General features: G+C 59.1%; 1 protein-coding gene across 1 annotated transcript in view; it reads left to right on the forward strand.

Moving 5' to 3' along the window:
• The first annotated feature begins 437 nt into the window (after positions 1-437).
• ANKRD52 (ankyrin repeat domain 52) overlaps positions 438-15,447 on the forward strand; it is a 44,914-nt gene continuing 29,904 nt past the window's right edge. Inside the window, exons 1-12 of the mRNA XM_071419659.1 lie at positions 438-934; positions 2,765-2,848; positions 3,516-3,594; positions 4,699-4,769; positions 5,738-5,938; positions 7,599-7,686; positions 8,481-8,623; positions 9,625-9,837; positions 11,169-11,247; positions 12,434-12,548; positions 14,281-14,363; positions 14,458-14,575. Coding sequence (XP_071275760.1) covers positions 584-934; positions 2,765-2,848; positions 3,516-3,594; positions 4,699-4,769; positions 5,738-5,938; positions 7,599-7,686; positions 8,481-8,623; positions 9,625-9,837; positions 11,169-11,247; positions 12,434-12,548; positions 14,281-14,363; positions 14,458-14,575 — 1,625 coding nt within the window. The 5' untranslated portion in view covers positions 438-583. The remainder of the gene's footprint in view (positions 935-2,764; positions 2,849-3,515; positions 3,595-4,698; positions 4,770-5,737; positions 5,939-7,598; positions 7,687-8,480; positions 8,624-9,624; positions 9,838-11,168; positions 11,248-12,433; positions 12,549-14,280; positions 14,364-14,457; positions 14,576-15,447) is intronic.

Below are 15,447 nucleotides of genomic sequence, written 5' to 3' on the forward strand. Positions count from 1 at the left end.
CCCACTCAGCCCAGCCCAGTCCAGCTCCTCCCAGCACAACCCAGTTCATCCCAGTTCAGCCCAGAGGGGGATGGAGATGGGAAATGAGACCGCCAGGACCCTCTGCCACCATTCCAGAGCCCTTTGGGCTGGGGGAGCTGCTGGTCAGGGACCCCCTGCGATCCCCAAGACCACCTGGGATGGGATTCCCACTGGACAGACCCCACAGAGGGGGATGGAGGTGGGAAATGAGACCCCCAGGACCCTTTGGGATGGAGGAGCTGCTGCTCAGGGACCACCGGGGGATGGGATTCCCGCTGGGCAGACCCCACAGAGGGGAAGAAGGTGGCACATGGGACCCCTGGGACCCTCTCCCACCACCCCACCACTCTTCGGGCTGGGGGAGCTGCTGTCCCAGGACCCCCGGGATTACCGGCAGCCACCAATGGATGTGATTCCCACCGGGGACACTCCAGAGCAGGTCAGAGCAGCGACCCCCGGGACCCCCAGGATTACCGGCAACCCTTCATGGATGTGATTCCCACCGGGGACACTCCAGACCAGCGACCCCCAGGACCCCCGGTGTTACCGACATCCCTCATGGATGCGATTCCCACCGGGAACACCCCAGAACAGCAATTGCCGGGACCCCCGGTGTTACCGACAGCCCCTCATGGATTTCATTCCCACCGGGCACACCCCAGAGCAGCGACCCCCGGGCCGGCACCGCCGCTTCCCGCTGACCCCCGTCCCGCTCCCGCCGTGTCCCCCCGGGCGCTGCCGCTGCTCCGGGGCCGCCCCCGCCGCCGCCGCTCGGGCCCGGTGGGCGGCGCATCCCCGGCGCTCCATCCCCGCCCCGCAGCCGCCCGAGCGGAGCCGCCGCGGCCGGACCCGATGCCGGGAGCTGGGCGCTGAGGGCGGCCCCGACATGGGGGTTCTCAGCATCACGGACCAGGTACGGCCGCCGTCCCCCCGTCCGTCCTTCCCCTGGCTGATCCCGCCCGCCGCCGCCGCCGCCGCGCCTCGGCCGGGCCGCGCCGCTACGGCAGCCCGGGGATGTGCGGCCTAGCGCGGCTCCGCCACCGGGCCCGGCCCGCCGCCGCCCCAGGCCGCGGGCCCCGCTCCGCCGAGACCTCCCCGCTGCTCCCGGTCCTGCTGCAGCCCCGGGACGGGCCGGGGTCGCCGTTTGGAGCCGCTCTGCCCGTGCCCGCCGGGCCCAGCGCGGGCCGGGCCGGGAACGGGAACGGGAGAGCGCCGCGAATGGGAGCCTCAGAACCGGGAACGGGAGAGCGCCGGGGATGGGAGGGCTGGATGGGGAACGGGAGAGCCCCGGGAATGAGAGCCTCAGAACCGGGAACGGGAGAGCCCCGGGAATGGCAGAATCCCGGGAATGGGAGCTTCAGAACCGGGAACGGGAACGGGAGAGCGCCGGGGATGGGAGCACCGGGCCGGGAACGGGAGAGCGCCGGGGATGGGAGAGCCCCGGGCCGGGAATGGGAGAGCGCCGGGGATGGGAGAATCCTGGGAATGGGACCCCCGACCCTGGAATGGGAGAAGCCCGGGGAATGAGAACCGGGAGCGGGAGAGCCTCGGGGATGGAAGCGCTGGATCGGGAACGGGAGAGCCCCAGGGATGGGACCCTCGGGCCGGGAACGGGAGAGCGCCGGGAATAGCAGAATCCCGGGGATGGGAGCCTCAGAACCGGGAATGGGAGAGCCCCGGGGATGGGAGAGCCCCGGGCCGGGAACGGGAGAGCCCCGGGAATGGGACCCCCGAGCCTGGAGGGGGAGAAGCCCAGGGTTGGGACATCCCGGGCCGGGAACGGGAGAGCCCCGGGGTTCTCTGGCCCAGAGATGTGAAGCATCGAAGGGGGATCCTGCCCCGGGAGAGCACCGGGAGTGGGACCCCTGGAACCAGGAACAGCGGAGCCATTCGGGATGGGACCTTTAGGCTCGGGAATGGAAGAATCCCGGGGCTGCGATTCCCGGGCCAGGAACGGGAGAGCCCTGGGAATGGGAAACCTGGATTGGGAACGGGAGATCCTTGGGGTTGGGACATCTGGATCAGGAACAGGAGAGCTCCAGGAATGGCAGAACCATGAGATTGGGAGAACCCCTGGAATGGGATCCCCCGGCCCTGGAACGGGAATGGGACACCGGGATCAGGAACAGGAGATCCCTGGGGTTGAGACACCTGGGTCAGGAGCAGGAGAGCCCAGGAATGGGGAGAACCCCAGGAATGGGGAGAACCCTGGGAATGGGGAGAACCCCAGGAATGGGATCCCCCAGCCCTGGAATGGGAGAACTCTGGGAATGGGAGAATCCTGGGGATTGGGACATCTGGACTGGGAACAGGAGAACCTTGGGAATGTCACCCCCCGTTCCAGCTGTGTCCCCATCACTGTCACCCCCTGTTCCAGCTGTGTCACTGTCACCTCTCCTTGTATCCCCTGTCACCCCTCATTATGTCCCCATAAGTGTCACCCCCTGTTCCAGCTGTGTCACTGTCACCACCCCCTGTGTCCCCATCACTGTCCCCCCCCATTCCAGCTGTGTCAGTGTCCCCTCCCCATTCCAGCTGTGTCAGTGTCCCCATTCCAGCTGTGTCACTGTCACTGTCACACCCATTCCAGGAGTGTCACTGTCTCCTCTGTGTCCCCCCTGTTCCATTCCAGCTGTGTCACTGTCACTGTCACACCCATTCCAGGAGTGCCACTGTCCGCTCTGTGTCCCCCCTGTTCCATCCCAGCTGTGTCACTGTCACTGTCCCCTCTGTGTCCCCGCAGCCCCCTCTGGTCCAGGCCATCTTTAACCGGGATGTGGAGGAGGTTCGGTCGCTGCTCAATCAGAAGGAGAACATCAATGTGCTGGTGAGGGCCCTGCTGCTGCTGCTGCTGCTGCCAAACCTCACTCAGGGCTCTCAGATCCCTGCCATGCCCATCCCATCAATCCCACAAATTCCACAAATCCCATCAATCCCATCAGTCCCATCAATCCCACAAATCCCATCCCATCTCGTCCCATCCCATCCCATCTCCATCCCCATCCACGTCCCATAAATCCCATAAATCCCATCTCATAAATCCCATAAATCCTATCTTGTTCTGTCCCATCCCATCCCATTCCAAAATCCCATAAGTCCCATAAATTCCATCCCATCCCCATCCTCATCCCAGTCCCTCCCAGCCTCTCCCAGTCCCATTCCAGTCTCTCCCACTCTCTCCCATCCTCTCCCATCCTTTCCCAGTTCCTTCCCAATCCCTCCCAGTCCCTCCCAGCCCCTTCCCAATCCCTCCCAGTCCCTTCCAGTCTCTCCCAGCCCCATCCCAGTCCCTCCCAGTCTCTCCCAGCCCCATCCCAGTCCCTCCCAATCCTATCCCAGCCCCTCCCAGTCCCATCCCAGTCCCTCCCAATCCCCTCCCAGTCCCTCCCACCTTCTCCCATCCTTTCCCAGTCCCTCCCAGTCTCTCCCATCCTTTCCCAATCCCATCCCAGTCACTCCCAGTCCCTCCCAGTTCACAGCTGTCCCCCCTGCAGGACCAGGAACGCCGGACCCCTCTCCACGCTGCTGCCTACATCGGAGACGTTGCAATCCTCGAGCTGCTCATCCTGTCAGGTGAGGGCCAGGGGGGACCCCAGAACCCCAAAATCACCCCAAAAATATGGGAGGGTCAGCAGGGAGGGATCTGACCCCTCCCCAAAACCACCCCGAGCTCAAGGGGGGCAGCCAGGGTGGGATGCACAGCCAGTTAATCCCATAAAATCCCATAAAATCTGGAAAATCCCCTAAAACCTGTGGGCATCTGGAAAATCCCCCAAAATCTGTGGATCCCAAACACTTGATCCCAGAGATCCCATTTTGGGGTTGCTTTTGGGGTGCAGGGAGCCCCTGTTGGGATTTGGGGATGCCCTTAAGGTGCAGAGTGTCCCTGCTATGTTTTTTGGGGATGCTTTTGGGATTCATGCTGTCCCCATTGGGTTTTTGGGATGCTCCTGGGTTACAGAGTGTCCCTGTTATGTTTTGGGGTACCTTTGGGGTGCAGAATGTCCCCATTGGATTTTGGGAATGCTTTTGGGATTCAGAGTGTCCCCATTGGGTTTTGGGGATGCTTTTGGGGTTTAGGGTGTCCCCATTGAGTTTTGGGGGTACCTTTGGGATTCAGGGAGCCCCTGTTGGGTTTTGAGGATGCTTTTGGGATTCAGGGTGTCCCCATTGGGTTTTGGGGATAGTTTTGGGGTGCAGAGTGTCTCTGTTATGTTTTGGGGATACCTTTGGGATTCAGGGTGTCCCCATTGGGCTTTGGGGATACTTTTGGTGTTACAGAGTGTCCTTGTTATGTTTTGGGGATGCTTTTGGGATTCAGGGTGTCCCCATTGAGTTTTGGGGATAGTTTTGGGGTTCAGGGAGCCCCTGTTGGGTTTTGGGGATGCTTTTGGGGTTTAGGGTGTCCCCATTGGGTTTTGGGGATCCTCCTGGGTTACAGAGTGTCCCTGTTATGTTTTGGGGTTACCTTTGGGGTTCAGAGAGCCCCTGTTGGGATTTGGAGATTCCATAAAATCCCCACTAAAATAACCAAAATTTTATCCCATTCCTCTCCAGCTGCAGAACCCCGTGGTGATTTGGGGTTTTCCCTACCCCTTGTGGGGGCTCAGGGCAGCAGGGAGGGGCAGCTTTGGGGGTTTTTTTGGGGTGCTGAGGTGCCGTGTGTGTCCCCCACAGGTGCTAACGTGAACGCCAAGGACACGGTGTGGCTGACGCCGCTGCACCGCGCCGCGGCCTCGCGCCACGAGGTGAGGGATGAGAGGGGAAATCACAGTGGGAAAAGGGGAAAAAAAGGGATTTTTCTGCATTCTCCTTTCCCTCCTCTGGGGGTTGGGGAATGCAGAAAGTTCTGGGGGAAAAAGAAATCCTCTTTGGGAAAAAATTCCTTCTTGGAAAAAATTCCTTCTTGGAAAAAAAAAATCTTCCTTGGGAGAAAATCCCACAGAGGGAAATCCCACAGAGGGAAATTCCACAGAGGGAAATCCCACAGCAAGGAAATCCCAGAGTGGGAAATCACAGAGCAGGAAACCCCACAGGGGGGAAATCCCACAGTGGGGATATCCCACAGTGGGAAATCACAGAGGTAGAAATCACAAAGTGGGAAATCCCACAGAAGGAAATCCCACAGAGGAAAATCCCGGAGTGGGAAATTCCAGAGTGGGAGATCCCAGAGCGGGAGATCATAAAGTGGGAAATTGCAGAATGGGGAATCCCATAGGGAGAAATCCCAGAGTGGGAAATCCCAGAGGAGGAAATCCCAGAGTGGGAAAATCCCAGAATGGGGAATGCCAGAGTGGGAAATCAACAGCAGGGAGATCCCACAGCGGGGATATCCCACAGAGGGAAATCCCAGAGTGGGAAATCATAAAGTGGGAAATCCCACAGGGAGAAATCCCAGAGTGGGAAAATCCCAGAATGGGGAATCCCAGAGTGGGAAATCCCACAGCAGGGAAATCCCACAGCAGGGAAATCCCACAGCAGGGAAATCCCGGAGTGGGAAATCCCAGAGTGGGAAATCCGGAAATCCCAGAGTGGGAAATCCCAGAGTGGGAAATCCCACATGGAGAAATCCCACAGCAGGGAAATCCTATAGAGGGAAATCCCAGAGTGGGAAACCTCAGAGAGAGAGAAATCCCCCTGGGATCTGGGGCACGCCAGCTCCGGGATCCTCAGGATTTGGGGTCTGGAGCCTTTCCCTAAGCCTGCCACCCCACAGAAAGCCCTCCAGCTGCTCCTGAAGCACTCGGCCGATGCCAACGCCCGGGACAAGCACTGGCAGACCCCGCTGCACGTGGCCGCGGCCAACCGGGCCACCAAGTGCGTGGAGGCGCTGCTGCCGCTGCTCAGCACCGTCAACGTGGCCGATCGCACCGGGCGCACGGCGCTGCACCACGCCGTGCACAGCGGCCACCTGGAGGTGACACCCGCGAGGGGACATCGGGGACATCGGGGCGGGCAGGGATAGGGGCAGGCAGGGATGTTGGGATGGGAAGGGACGCGGGTGGGCAGGGATGTTGGGGTGGGAAGGGACACGGGTGGGCAAGGATGTTGGGGTGGGAAGGGACACGGGTGGGCAAGGATGTTGGGGTGGACAGGAATAGAGGTGGGCAGTGGTGGACGGGGAGATTGGGGTGAGCAGGGACGTCGGGGTGGGCAGGGACATTGGGATGGGCAGGGACATTGGGATGGGAAGGGACAGGGGTGGGCAGGGATGTTGGGATGGGCAGGGACAGGGCAGGGACATTGGGATGGGAAGGGACAGGGGTGGGCAAGGATATTGGGGTGGATGGGGATAGAGGTGGGCAGTGGTGGACGGGGACATTGGGGTGAGCAGGGACAGGGCAGGGACATTGCGGTAGGCAGGGACATTGGGGTGGGCAGAGGCAGGCAGGGATGTTGGGATGGGAAGGGACACGGGTGGGCAGGGATGTTGGGATGGACGGGGATAGAGGTGGGCAGTGGTGGACAGGGAGATTGGGGTGGGCAGGGACAGGGCAGGGACATTGGGGTAGGCAGGGACATTGGGATAGGCAGGAACATTGGGGTGGGCAGGGACAGGGCAGGGACATTGGGATGGGAAGGGACAGGGGTGGGCAGGGATGTTGGGATGGGCAGGGACAGGGCAGGGACATTGAGATAGGAAGGGACAGGGGTGGGCAAGGACATTGGGGTGGATGGGGATAGAGGTGGGCAGTGGTGGACAGGGAGATTGGGGTGAGCAGGGATGTCAGGGTGGGCAGGGACAGGGCAGGGACATTGGGGTAGGCAGGGAAATTGGGGTGAGCAGGGACATTGGGGTGGGCAGGGATGCCAGGGTGGGCAGGGACAGGGCAGGGACATTGGGGTGGGCAGGGACATTGGGATGGGAAGGGACAGGGGTGGGCAGAGGCGGGCAGGGATGTTGGGATGGGCAGCAGGGACATCGGGGTGGCAGCAACAGGGGTTTGCAGGGATAGGAGTGGGTAAGGACATTGGGGTGGACAGGGACAGGCAGGGATCTTGGGGTGGGCAGAGGCAGGGGCCAGCAAGGATGGGGTGGGCAGCAGGGACATCAGGGCGGGCAGAGATTGGGGTGGGGAGGGACGTCTGGGTGGGCAGGAAAATTGGGGTGGGCAACAGGAACATCAGGGTGGGCAACAGGAACATCAGGGTGGGCAGGGACAGGGACAGGCAGGGACATTGGGGTGGGCAGCAGGGACATCAGGGTGGGCAGCAGGGACATCAGGGTGGGCAGGGACAATGGGGTAGACAGGGATAGGGGTGGGCAGGGACATTGGGGTGGACAGGGATAGGAGTGGGCAGCAGGGACATCAGGGTTGGCAGGGATGTCGAGGTGGCCCCGAATGTCAGAATGGCCAGGGACATTGAGGTGGGCACAGACAGGGGTGGGCAGGGCCATCAGGGTGGCCCCAGATGTCAGAGTGGCCAGGGACATCGGGGTGGGCAGGGACATTGGCGTGGGCATGGACAGGGGTGGGCAGGGACATTGGGGTGGGCAGGGACATTGGGGTCAGCATGGACAGGGGTGGCCAGGGACATCGGGGTGGCCCCGCTCACGCTGTCCCCACACCCCACAGATGGTGAACCTGCTGCTCAACAAAGGTGCCAGCCCCAGCACGTGTGACAAGAAGGACCGGCAGCCCCTGCACTGGGCGGCCTTCCTGGGTAGGGGTTCCCTGCTGCGTTCACCTCCCTCCCCTGTCTCCCACTCCTCCTCTCCATCTCTCCCATCCCTTCTCTCCATCTCTCCCTTCCCTCCATATTTCCAAATTCCTCCTCTCCATGTCTCCTGTTCCTCCTCTCCACCCCATGTCACAAGGATTCCCCTCTCAGTGTCCCCAACTCCCCAGTGTCCCCCGTCTCCCCAGTGTCCCTCATCTCCTTGGTATCCCCCATCTCCCCAGTGTCCCCCATGTCCCTGATGTCCCCATGTCCCCAGTGTCCCCATCTCCCTGATGTCCCCCATGTCCCCAGCGTCCCCATCTCCCCGATGTCCCCATCTCCCTGGTGTCCCTCATCTCCTTGGTGTCCTCCATCTCCCTGATGTCCCCTATCTCCCTGTTTTTCCCCATCTCTCTGATGTCCCCATTGTCCCCAGTGTCCCCATCTCCCCAGTGTCCTCCATCTCCCCAATGTCCCCCATCTCCTCAGTGTCCCCAGTGTCCCCATCTCCCCAGTGTCCCCATCTCCCCGTTGTCCCCATTGTCCCCATTGTCCCCGTTGTCCCCGTTGTCCCCATTGTCCCCGGTGTCCCCGTTGTCCCCGTTGTCCCCATTGTCCCCGTTGTCCCCGGTGTCCCTGTTGTCCCCGTTGTCCCCGTTGTCCCTGTTATCCCCGTTGTCCCCATTGTCCCCATTATCCCCGTTGTCCCCGGTGTCCCTGTTGTCCCCGTTGTCCCCGTTATCCCCGTTGTCCCCGTTGTCCCCGTTGTCGCGGCGCTGTCACGGCTGTCCCCGCAGGTCACCTGGAGGTGCTGAAGCTGCTGGTGGCCCGCGGGGCCGATGTCATGTGCAAGGACAGGAAGGGTTACACGCTGCTGCACACGGCGGCCGCCAGCGGCCAGATCGAGGTCGTGCGTCACCTCCTCAGGCTGGGGGTGGAGGTGAGAGCCCAGCACCTGCCCGGGGCTGGCGAAGGTGGGACAGGAGCTGGACAGGAGCTTTGGGTTCTCCTCGTCCACCTTTCCCCATCTGGAACCTCCAAACCCCACAGAGCTCACGGATCCCACAGATCCCACAGAGCCTATGGATCCCATGGACCCCACAGACCTCATAGACCCCACAGGCTCCACAGATCCTACAGACCTCACTGGCCCCACACCTGCTGTTGACCCCACAGACTCCATAGTCCCCACAGACCCCATTGACCCCACAAACCCCACAGACCCCATTGACCCCATAGCCCCCACAGACCCCATTGACCCCACAGACCCTGTTGACCCCACAGCCCCCACATACCCCACAGACCTCATAGATCCCACAGACCCCATGGACCCTGTTGACCCCACAGATCCTACAGACCCCACAGTCCCCACAGGCCCCACAAACCCCATGGATCCCACAGATCCAGTGGATCCCACAGATCTCATAGACCCTGTTGACCCCACACAAACCCTGTTGACCCCACAGATGCACAGACCCCCACAGCTCCTCAGCCCCCACAGACCCCAGGGATCCCATAGACCCCACAGCCCCCACAAACCCCATGGATCCCACAGCCCCCCACAGACCCTGTTGACCCCACAAACCCCCCAGAGCCCCCACAGACCCCATGGACCCCAATGCCCACACAGACCCCAAAGACCCCATTGACCCCATGGATCCCACAACCACCACAGACCCCATTGACCCCATGGATCCCACAGCCCCCACAACCCCCACAGACACCGTTGACCCCACAAACCCCATAGCCTCCACAGACCCCATGGACCCCAGAGACCTCAGGGACCCCACAGCCTCCACAACTACTACAAACCCCCCAGAGCCCCCACAGGCCCCATTGACCCCATGGATCCCACAGCCCCCACAACCCCCACAGACCCCACAGACCCCATTGACCCCACAAACCCCGGAGCCCCCACATGCCCCTGGTGGTGTCCCGCAGATCGACGAGCCCAACTCCTTCGGGAACACGGCGCTGCACATCGCCTGCTACATGGGGCAGGACGCGGTGGCCAACGAGCTGGTCAACGTGGGGGCCAACGTCAACCAGCCCAACGAGAAGGGCTTCACCCCCCTGCACTTCGCCGCCGTCTCCACCAACGGCGCCCTGTGCCTCGAGATCCTCGTCAACAACGGCGCCGACGTCAACTTCCAGGTGGGCACCTCGAGTTTGGGGTTTGGGGTTGTAGGGTCTTGGGGTCGACTTCCAGGTGGGCACCTCGAGTTTGGGGTTTGGGGTTGTAGGGTCTTGGGGTCGACTTCCAGGTGGGCGCCTCGGGTTTGGGGTTTGGGGTTGTAGGGTCTTGGGGTCAACTTCCAGGTGGGCACCTTGGGTTTGTGGTCTTGGGGTCAACTTCCAGGTGGGCACCTCGGGTTATGGGGTCTTGGGGTCAACTTCCAGGTGGGCGCCTCGGGTTTGGGGTTATGGGGTCTTGGGGTCAACTTCCAGGTGGGCGCCTCGGGTTTGGGGTTGTGGGGTTATGGGGTCTTGGGGTCAACTTCCAGGTGGGCACCTCGGGTTTGGGGTTTGGGGTTGTAGGGTCTTGGGGTCAACTTCCAGGTGGGCACCTCGGGTTTGGGGTTATGGGGTCTTGGGGTCGACTTCCAGGTGGGCACCTCGGGTTTGGGGTTGTAGGGTCTTGGGGTCGACTTCCAGGTGGGCACCTCAGGTTTGGGGTTGTGGGGTCTTGGGGTCAACTTCCAGGTGGGCACCTCGGGTTTGGGGTTATGGGGTCTTGGGGTCAACTTCCAGGTGGGCGCCTCGGGTTTGGGGTTGTGGGGTCTTGGGGTCAACTTTGAGGTGGGCACCTCGGGTTTGGGGTTTGGGGTTGTGGGGTCAACTTCCAGGTGGGCGCCTCGGGTTTGGGGTTGTGGGGTTGTGGGGTCTTGGGGTCAACTTCCAGGTGGGCGCCTCGGGTTTGGGGTTGTGGGGTCTTGGGGTCGACTTCCAGGTGGGCGCCTCAGGTTTGGGGTTAGGGGTTATGGAGTTATGGGGTCAACTTCCAGGTGGGCACCTCGGGTTTGGGGTTTGGGGTTGTGGGGTCAACTTCCAGGTGGGCACCTCAGGTTTGGGGTTTGGGGTTGTGGGGTCTTGGGGTCAACTTCCAGGTGGGCGCCTCGGGTTTGGGGTCTTGGGGTCAACTTCCAGGTGGGTTTTGGGGTGGTTTTGGGGTGTGTCTGAGCCCCTCCTGGGGGTGTTGTTGGGTTTTGGGGGTGGTTTTGGTTTTTTGGGGTGGTTTTGGGTTTTTGGGGTGGTTTTGGGGGGTGTCTGAGCCCCTCCTGGGGGTGTTGTTGGGTTTTGGGGGTGGTTTTGGTTTTTTGGGGTGGTTTTGGGTTTTTGGGGTGGTTTTGGGTTTTTGGGGTGGTTTTGGGGGGTGTCTGAGCCCCTCTTGGGGGTGTTGTTGGTAGTTTTGAGTTTTTTGGGGTGGTTTTGGGTTTTTGGAGTGGTTTTGGGGTGTGTCTGAGCCCCTCCTGGGGTTCCTGCAGAGCAAGGAAGGGAAGAGCCCCCTGCACATGGCGGCGATCCACGGACGGTTCACGCGCTCGCAGATCCTCATCCAGAACGGTCGGTGGCGCCTTCCTGGCTGATCCCAAATTTTCCTGCAGCTTCCAGGACCTCCTGGGGGCTCGGGGAAGGGGTTCAGACCTTCCCAAGTCGTCACCCAAAATCCTCAGGGGGGGTTCTTGTGGTATTTTTCCCAATGTTCCTGTCACAAAATTGGAATATTCCCATGTGATCTTTCAATATCCCAATATTTTCCCCAAAATTCCCATCAGATCTTTCAATGTTCCAATATTTTTCCCAAAATTCCTGTTACCTCCTCCAAAATTCCAAGATTTTGGAGCCTGGATCTGTCCCTTGGGTTGAAATTTGGGCATTTTGGATCCGGGGTGGGAATTCCGGGATTTTGGAACCTGGATCCATCCCTGGTGTGGGAATTCCAGGATTGTTGGATCTGGGGTGGGAATTCCAGGATTTCAGAGCCCGGATCTGTGCCTGGGATGGGAATTTGGGGATTTTGGCACTGGTGCCATCCCTGGAGTGGAAATTCTGGGATTTTGGAGCCCAGAATCTTCTCTGGTTTGGAAATTCCAGGATTTTGGAGCCTGGATCTATCCCTGGGATGGGAATTTGGGGATTTTGGATCTGGGGTGGGAATTTGGGGATTTTGGAGCCTGGATCTGTCCCTGGTTTGGAAATTCCAGGAGTTTGGGTTTGGGGGTGTCCCTGGCTGTGGGAATTCCTGGATTTTTGGATCTGGGGTGGGAATTCTGGGATTTTGGGTTTGGGGGTGTCCCTGATTTGAAAATTCCAGGATTTTGGAGCCCAGAGCCCTCCCTTGGGTGGGAATTCTGAGATTTTGGGTTTGGGGATGTCCCTGATTTGAAAATTCCAGGATTTTGGAGCCTGGGCCCATCCCTGGGGTGGGAAGTCTGAGATTTTGGGTTTGGGGGTGTCCCTGGTTTGGGAATTCCGGGATTGTTGGATCTGGGGCGGGAATTCTGGGATTTCAGAGCCCAGAACCTTCTCTGGGGCGAGAATTCCAGGATTTTGGATCTGGGGCGGGAATCCCAGGATTCTAGAGCCCGGTGCAATCCCTGCTTCGGAAATTCCAGGATTTTCGGAGCCCGGAACCTTCTCAGGGCCGGGAATTTGGGGATTTAGGGTCTGGGGTGGGAATTCCCACCGGAATTCCGGGATTTCAGATCCTGGAATGTTCTGGAGCAGAGCAGAGCCTCTCCCCCCGCAGGCAGTGAGATCGACTGTGCTGACAAGTACGGCAACACCCCCCTGCACGTCGCTGCTAGATACGGCCACGAGCTGCTAATTAGTACGTTAATGACCAATGGTGCTGACACTGCCAGGTGAGCCTGGGCTGCCCTTCCAGAACCTTCTGGGGGGGGGGTCCTGGGAGGGTTTCCAGAATGTTCTGGGAGGGTTTCCAGAATGTTCTGGGCTCCTCATGGGTCCTGGAGGGGTTTCCAGGATGTTCTGGGTGGGTCCTGGAAGGGTTTCCAGAATGTTCTCGGCTCCTCATGGGTCCTGGAAGGGTTTCCAGAATGTTCTGGGAGGGTCCTGGGAGGGTTTCCAGAATGTTCTCGGCTCCTCATGGGTCCTAGAAGGGTTTCCAGAATGTTCTGGGTGGGTCCTGGGAGAGTTTCCAGAATGTTCTGGGAGGGTCCTGGGAGGGTTTCCAGAATGTTCTCGGCTCCTCATGGGTCCTGGAAGGGTTTCCAGAGTGTTCTGGGTGGGTCCTGGAAGGGTTTCCAGAATGTTCTAAGCTTGTCGAAGGGTTCCCAAAGTGTCCTGGGAGGGTCCCGGAAGGGTTTCCAGAATGTTCTGGGCTCCTGGAAGGGTTCCCAAAGTGTCCTGGGTGGGTCCTGGAAGGGTTTCCAGAATGTTCTGAGCTCCTGCTGGGTCCTGGAGGGGTTCTGGGGTGTTCTGGGAGGGTCATGGGAGAGTTTCCAGAATGTTCTGGGTGGGTCCTGGAAGGGTTTCCAGGATGTTCTGGGTGGGTCCTGGAAGGGTTTCCAGAATGTTCTGGGTGGGTCCTGGAAGGGTTTCCAGAATGTTCTGGAAGGGTCCTGGAAGGGTTTCCAGAATGTTCTGGCTCCTGGTGCCGGCCCAGGCCTGGAGCCAGCCCTGGAGGGGCCTCAGCAGGACACAAGAGCTGCCCAAGGAGCCAGAGACCCCAAAGTGCACAAACCCTTCCCAGAGGTGGCTGGCAGCACCCTGAGGAGCCTTTCAATGCCAACATTAGAAAATTTGAGGAGGTTTTTAGGCCAAAATGAAAAATTTTGAGAAGGTTTTTAATCCCAAAATTCAAAACTTTAAGGAGGTTTTTATGCCAAAAATGTGAGGAGATTTTTAATCCCAAAATTAAAACATTTGAGGAGATTTTAATCTCAAAATACTTGAGGAGGTTTTAATGCCAAAATTAAAAATCTTGAGGAGGTTTTAATGCCAAAATAAAAAAATGTGAGGAGATTTTTTAATCCTGAAATTAAAACATTTGAGGAGGCTTTAATCTCAAAACATCTGAGGAGGTTTTAATGCCAAAATAAAAAAAAAAAAAATTGAGGAGATTTTTAATCCCAAAATTAAATATTTGAAGAGATTTTAATCTCAAAACATTTGAGGTGGTTTTTAATCCCAAAATTTAAAAAAATTGAGGAGATTTTAATCTCAAAACATTTGAGGTGGTTTTTAGTCCCAAAATTAAAACATCTGAGGAGGTTTTAATGCCAAAATAAAAAAATGTGAGGAGGTTTTTAATCCCAAAATTAAAACATTTGAGGAGGCTTTAATCTCAAAACATCTGAGGAGGTTTCAATGCCAAAATTAAAACATTTGAGGAGATTTTAATGCCAAAATTAAAACATTTGAGGAAGTTTTTAATGCCAAAATTTAAAAATGTGAGGAGATTTTTAATCCCAAAATTAAAACATTTGAGGAGATTTTTAATCCCAACATTAAAACATTTGAGGAGGCTTCAATCTCAAAACATCTGAGGAGGTTTTCAGCCCCAAAATTAAAACATTTGAGGAGGTTTCCAACCCCAAAATTCCCATTCCTGACCCCAAACCGTCCCCGCAGGCGCGGCATCCACGACATGTTCCCCCTGCACTTGGCCGTTCTCTTCGGGTTCTCCGACTGTTGTCGCAAGCTGCTTTCCTCAGGTGACCCTCCCCGCCCCGTCCCCGTGCCAGCCCCGCCCTGGTGGCCCTCGGGGACAGCCAGGTGACAGCGGCGTCCCCCCGGTGCCACCCCCAGGTCAGTTGTACAGCATCGTGTCCTCGCTGAGCAACGAGCACGTGCTGAGCGCCGGCTTCGACATCAACACCCCCGACAACCTGGGCAGGACCTGTCTGCACGCTGCTGCTTCCGGAGGGTGGGGACACCTGGGGACACCTTGGGGACAGTCTGGGGACAGCCTGGGGATAGCCTGGGATAGCCTAGGGACAGCCTGGGGACATGGGGATACGGGGATAATCCCGACAACCTGGGCAGGACCTGTCTGCACGCTGCTGCTTCCGGAGGGTGGGGACACCTGGGGACACCTGGGGACACCTTGGGGATAACCTGGGATAGCCCTGGAACAGCCTGGGGACATGGGGACATGGGGATATGGGGATATAGGGATAATCCCGACAACCTGGGCAGGACCTGTCTGCACACTGCTGCTTCCGGAGGGTGGGGACACCTGGGGACACCTGGGGACAGCCTTGGGATAGCCCTGGGGACATGGGGATAGCATGGGGACAGCCTGGGGACATGGAGACATGGGGATATGGGGATAATCCTGACAACCTGGGCAGGACCTGTCTGCACGCTGCTGCTTCCGGAGGGTGGGGACACCTGGGGACACCTTGGGGACAGCCTTGGGATAGCCCTGGGACAGCCTGGGGACATGGGGATAGCATGGGGACAGGCTGGGGACATGGGGACATGGGGATAATCCCGACAGCCTGGGCAGGACCTGTCTGCACGCTGCTGCTTCCGGAGGGTGGGGACACCTTGGGACACCTTGGGGACAGACTGGGGACAGTCTGGGGATAACCTGGGGATAGCCTAGGGACAGCCTGGGGACAGCTTGGGGATATGGGGACACGGCGACAGCCCCGACAGCCTGGGCAGGACCTGTCTGCATGCTGCTGCTGTGGGAGGGTGGGGACACCTGGGGACACCTGGGGACACTTGGGGACACAAGGACAGTCTGGGGATAACCTAGGGATAGCCCTGGAACAGCCTGGGGACATGGGG

This window comes from Agelaius tricolor, unplaced genomic scaffold, assembly GCF_023055355.1.
Source record: "Agelaius tricolor isolate 1412-34295 unplaced genomic scaffold, bAgeTri1.0.p SCAF_114, whole genome shotgun sequence".
Taxonomy (NCBI): Eukaryota; Metazoa; Chordata; class Aves; order Passeriformes; family Icteridae; genus Agelaius; species Agelaius tricolor.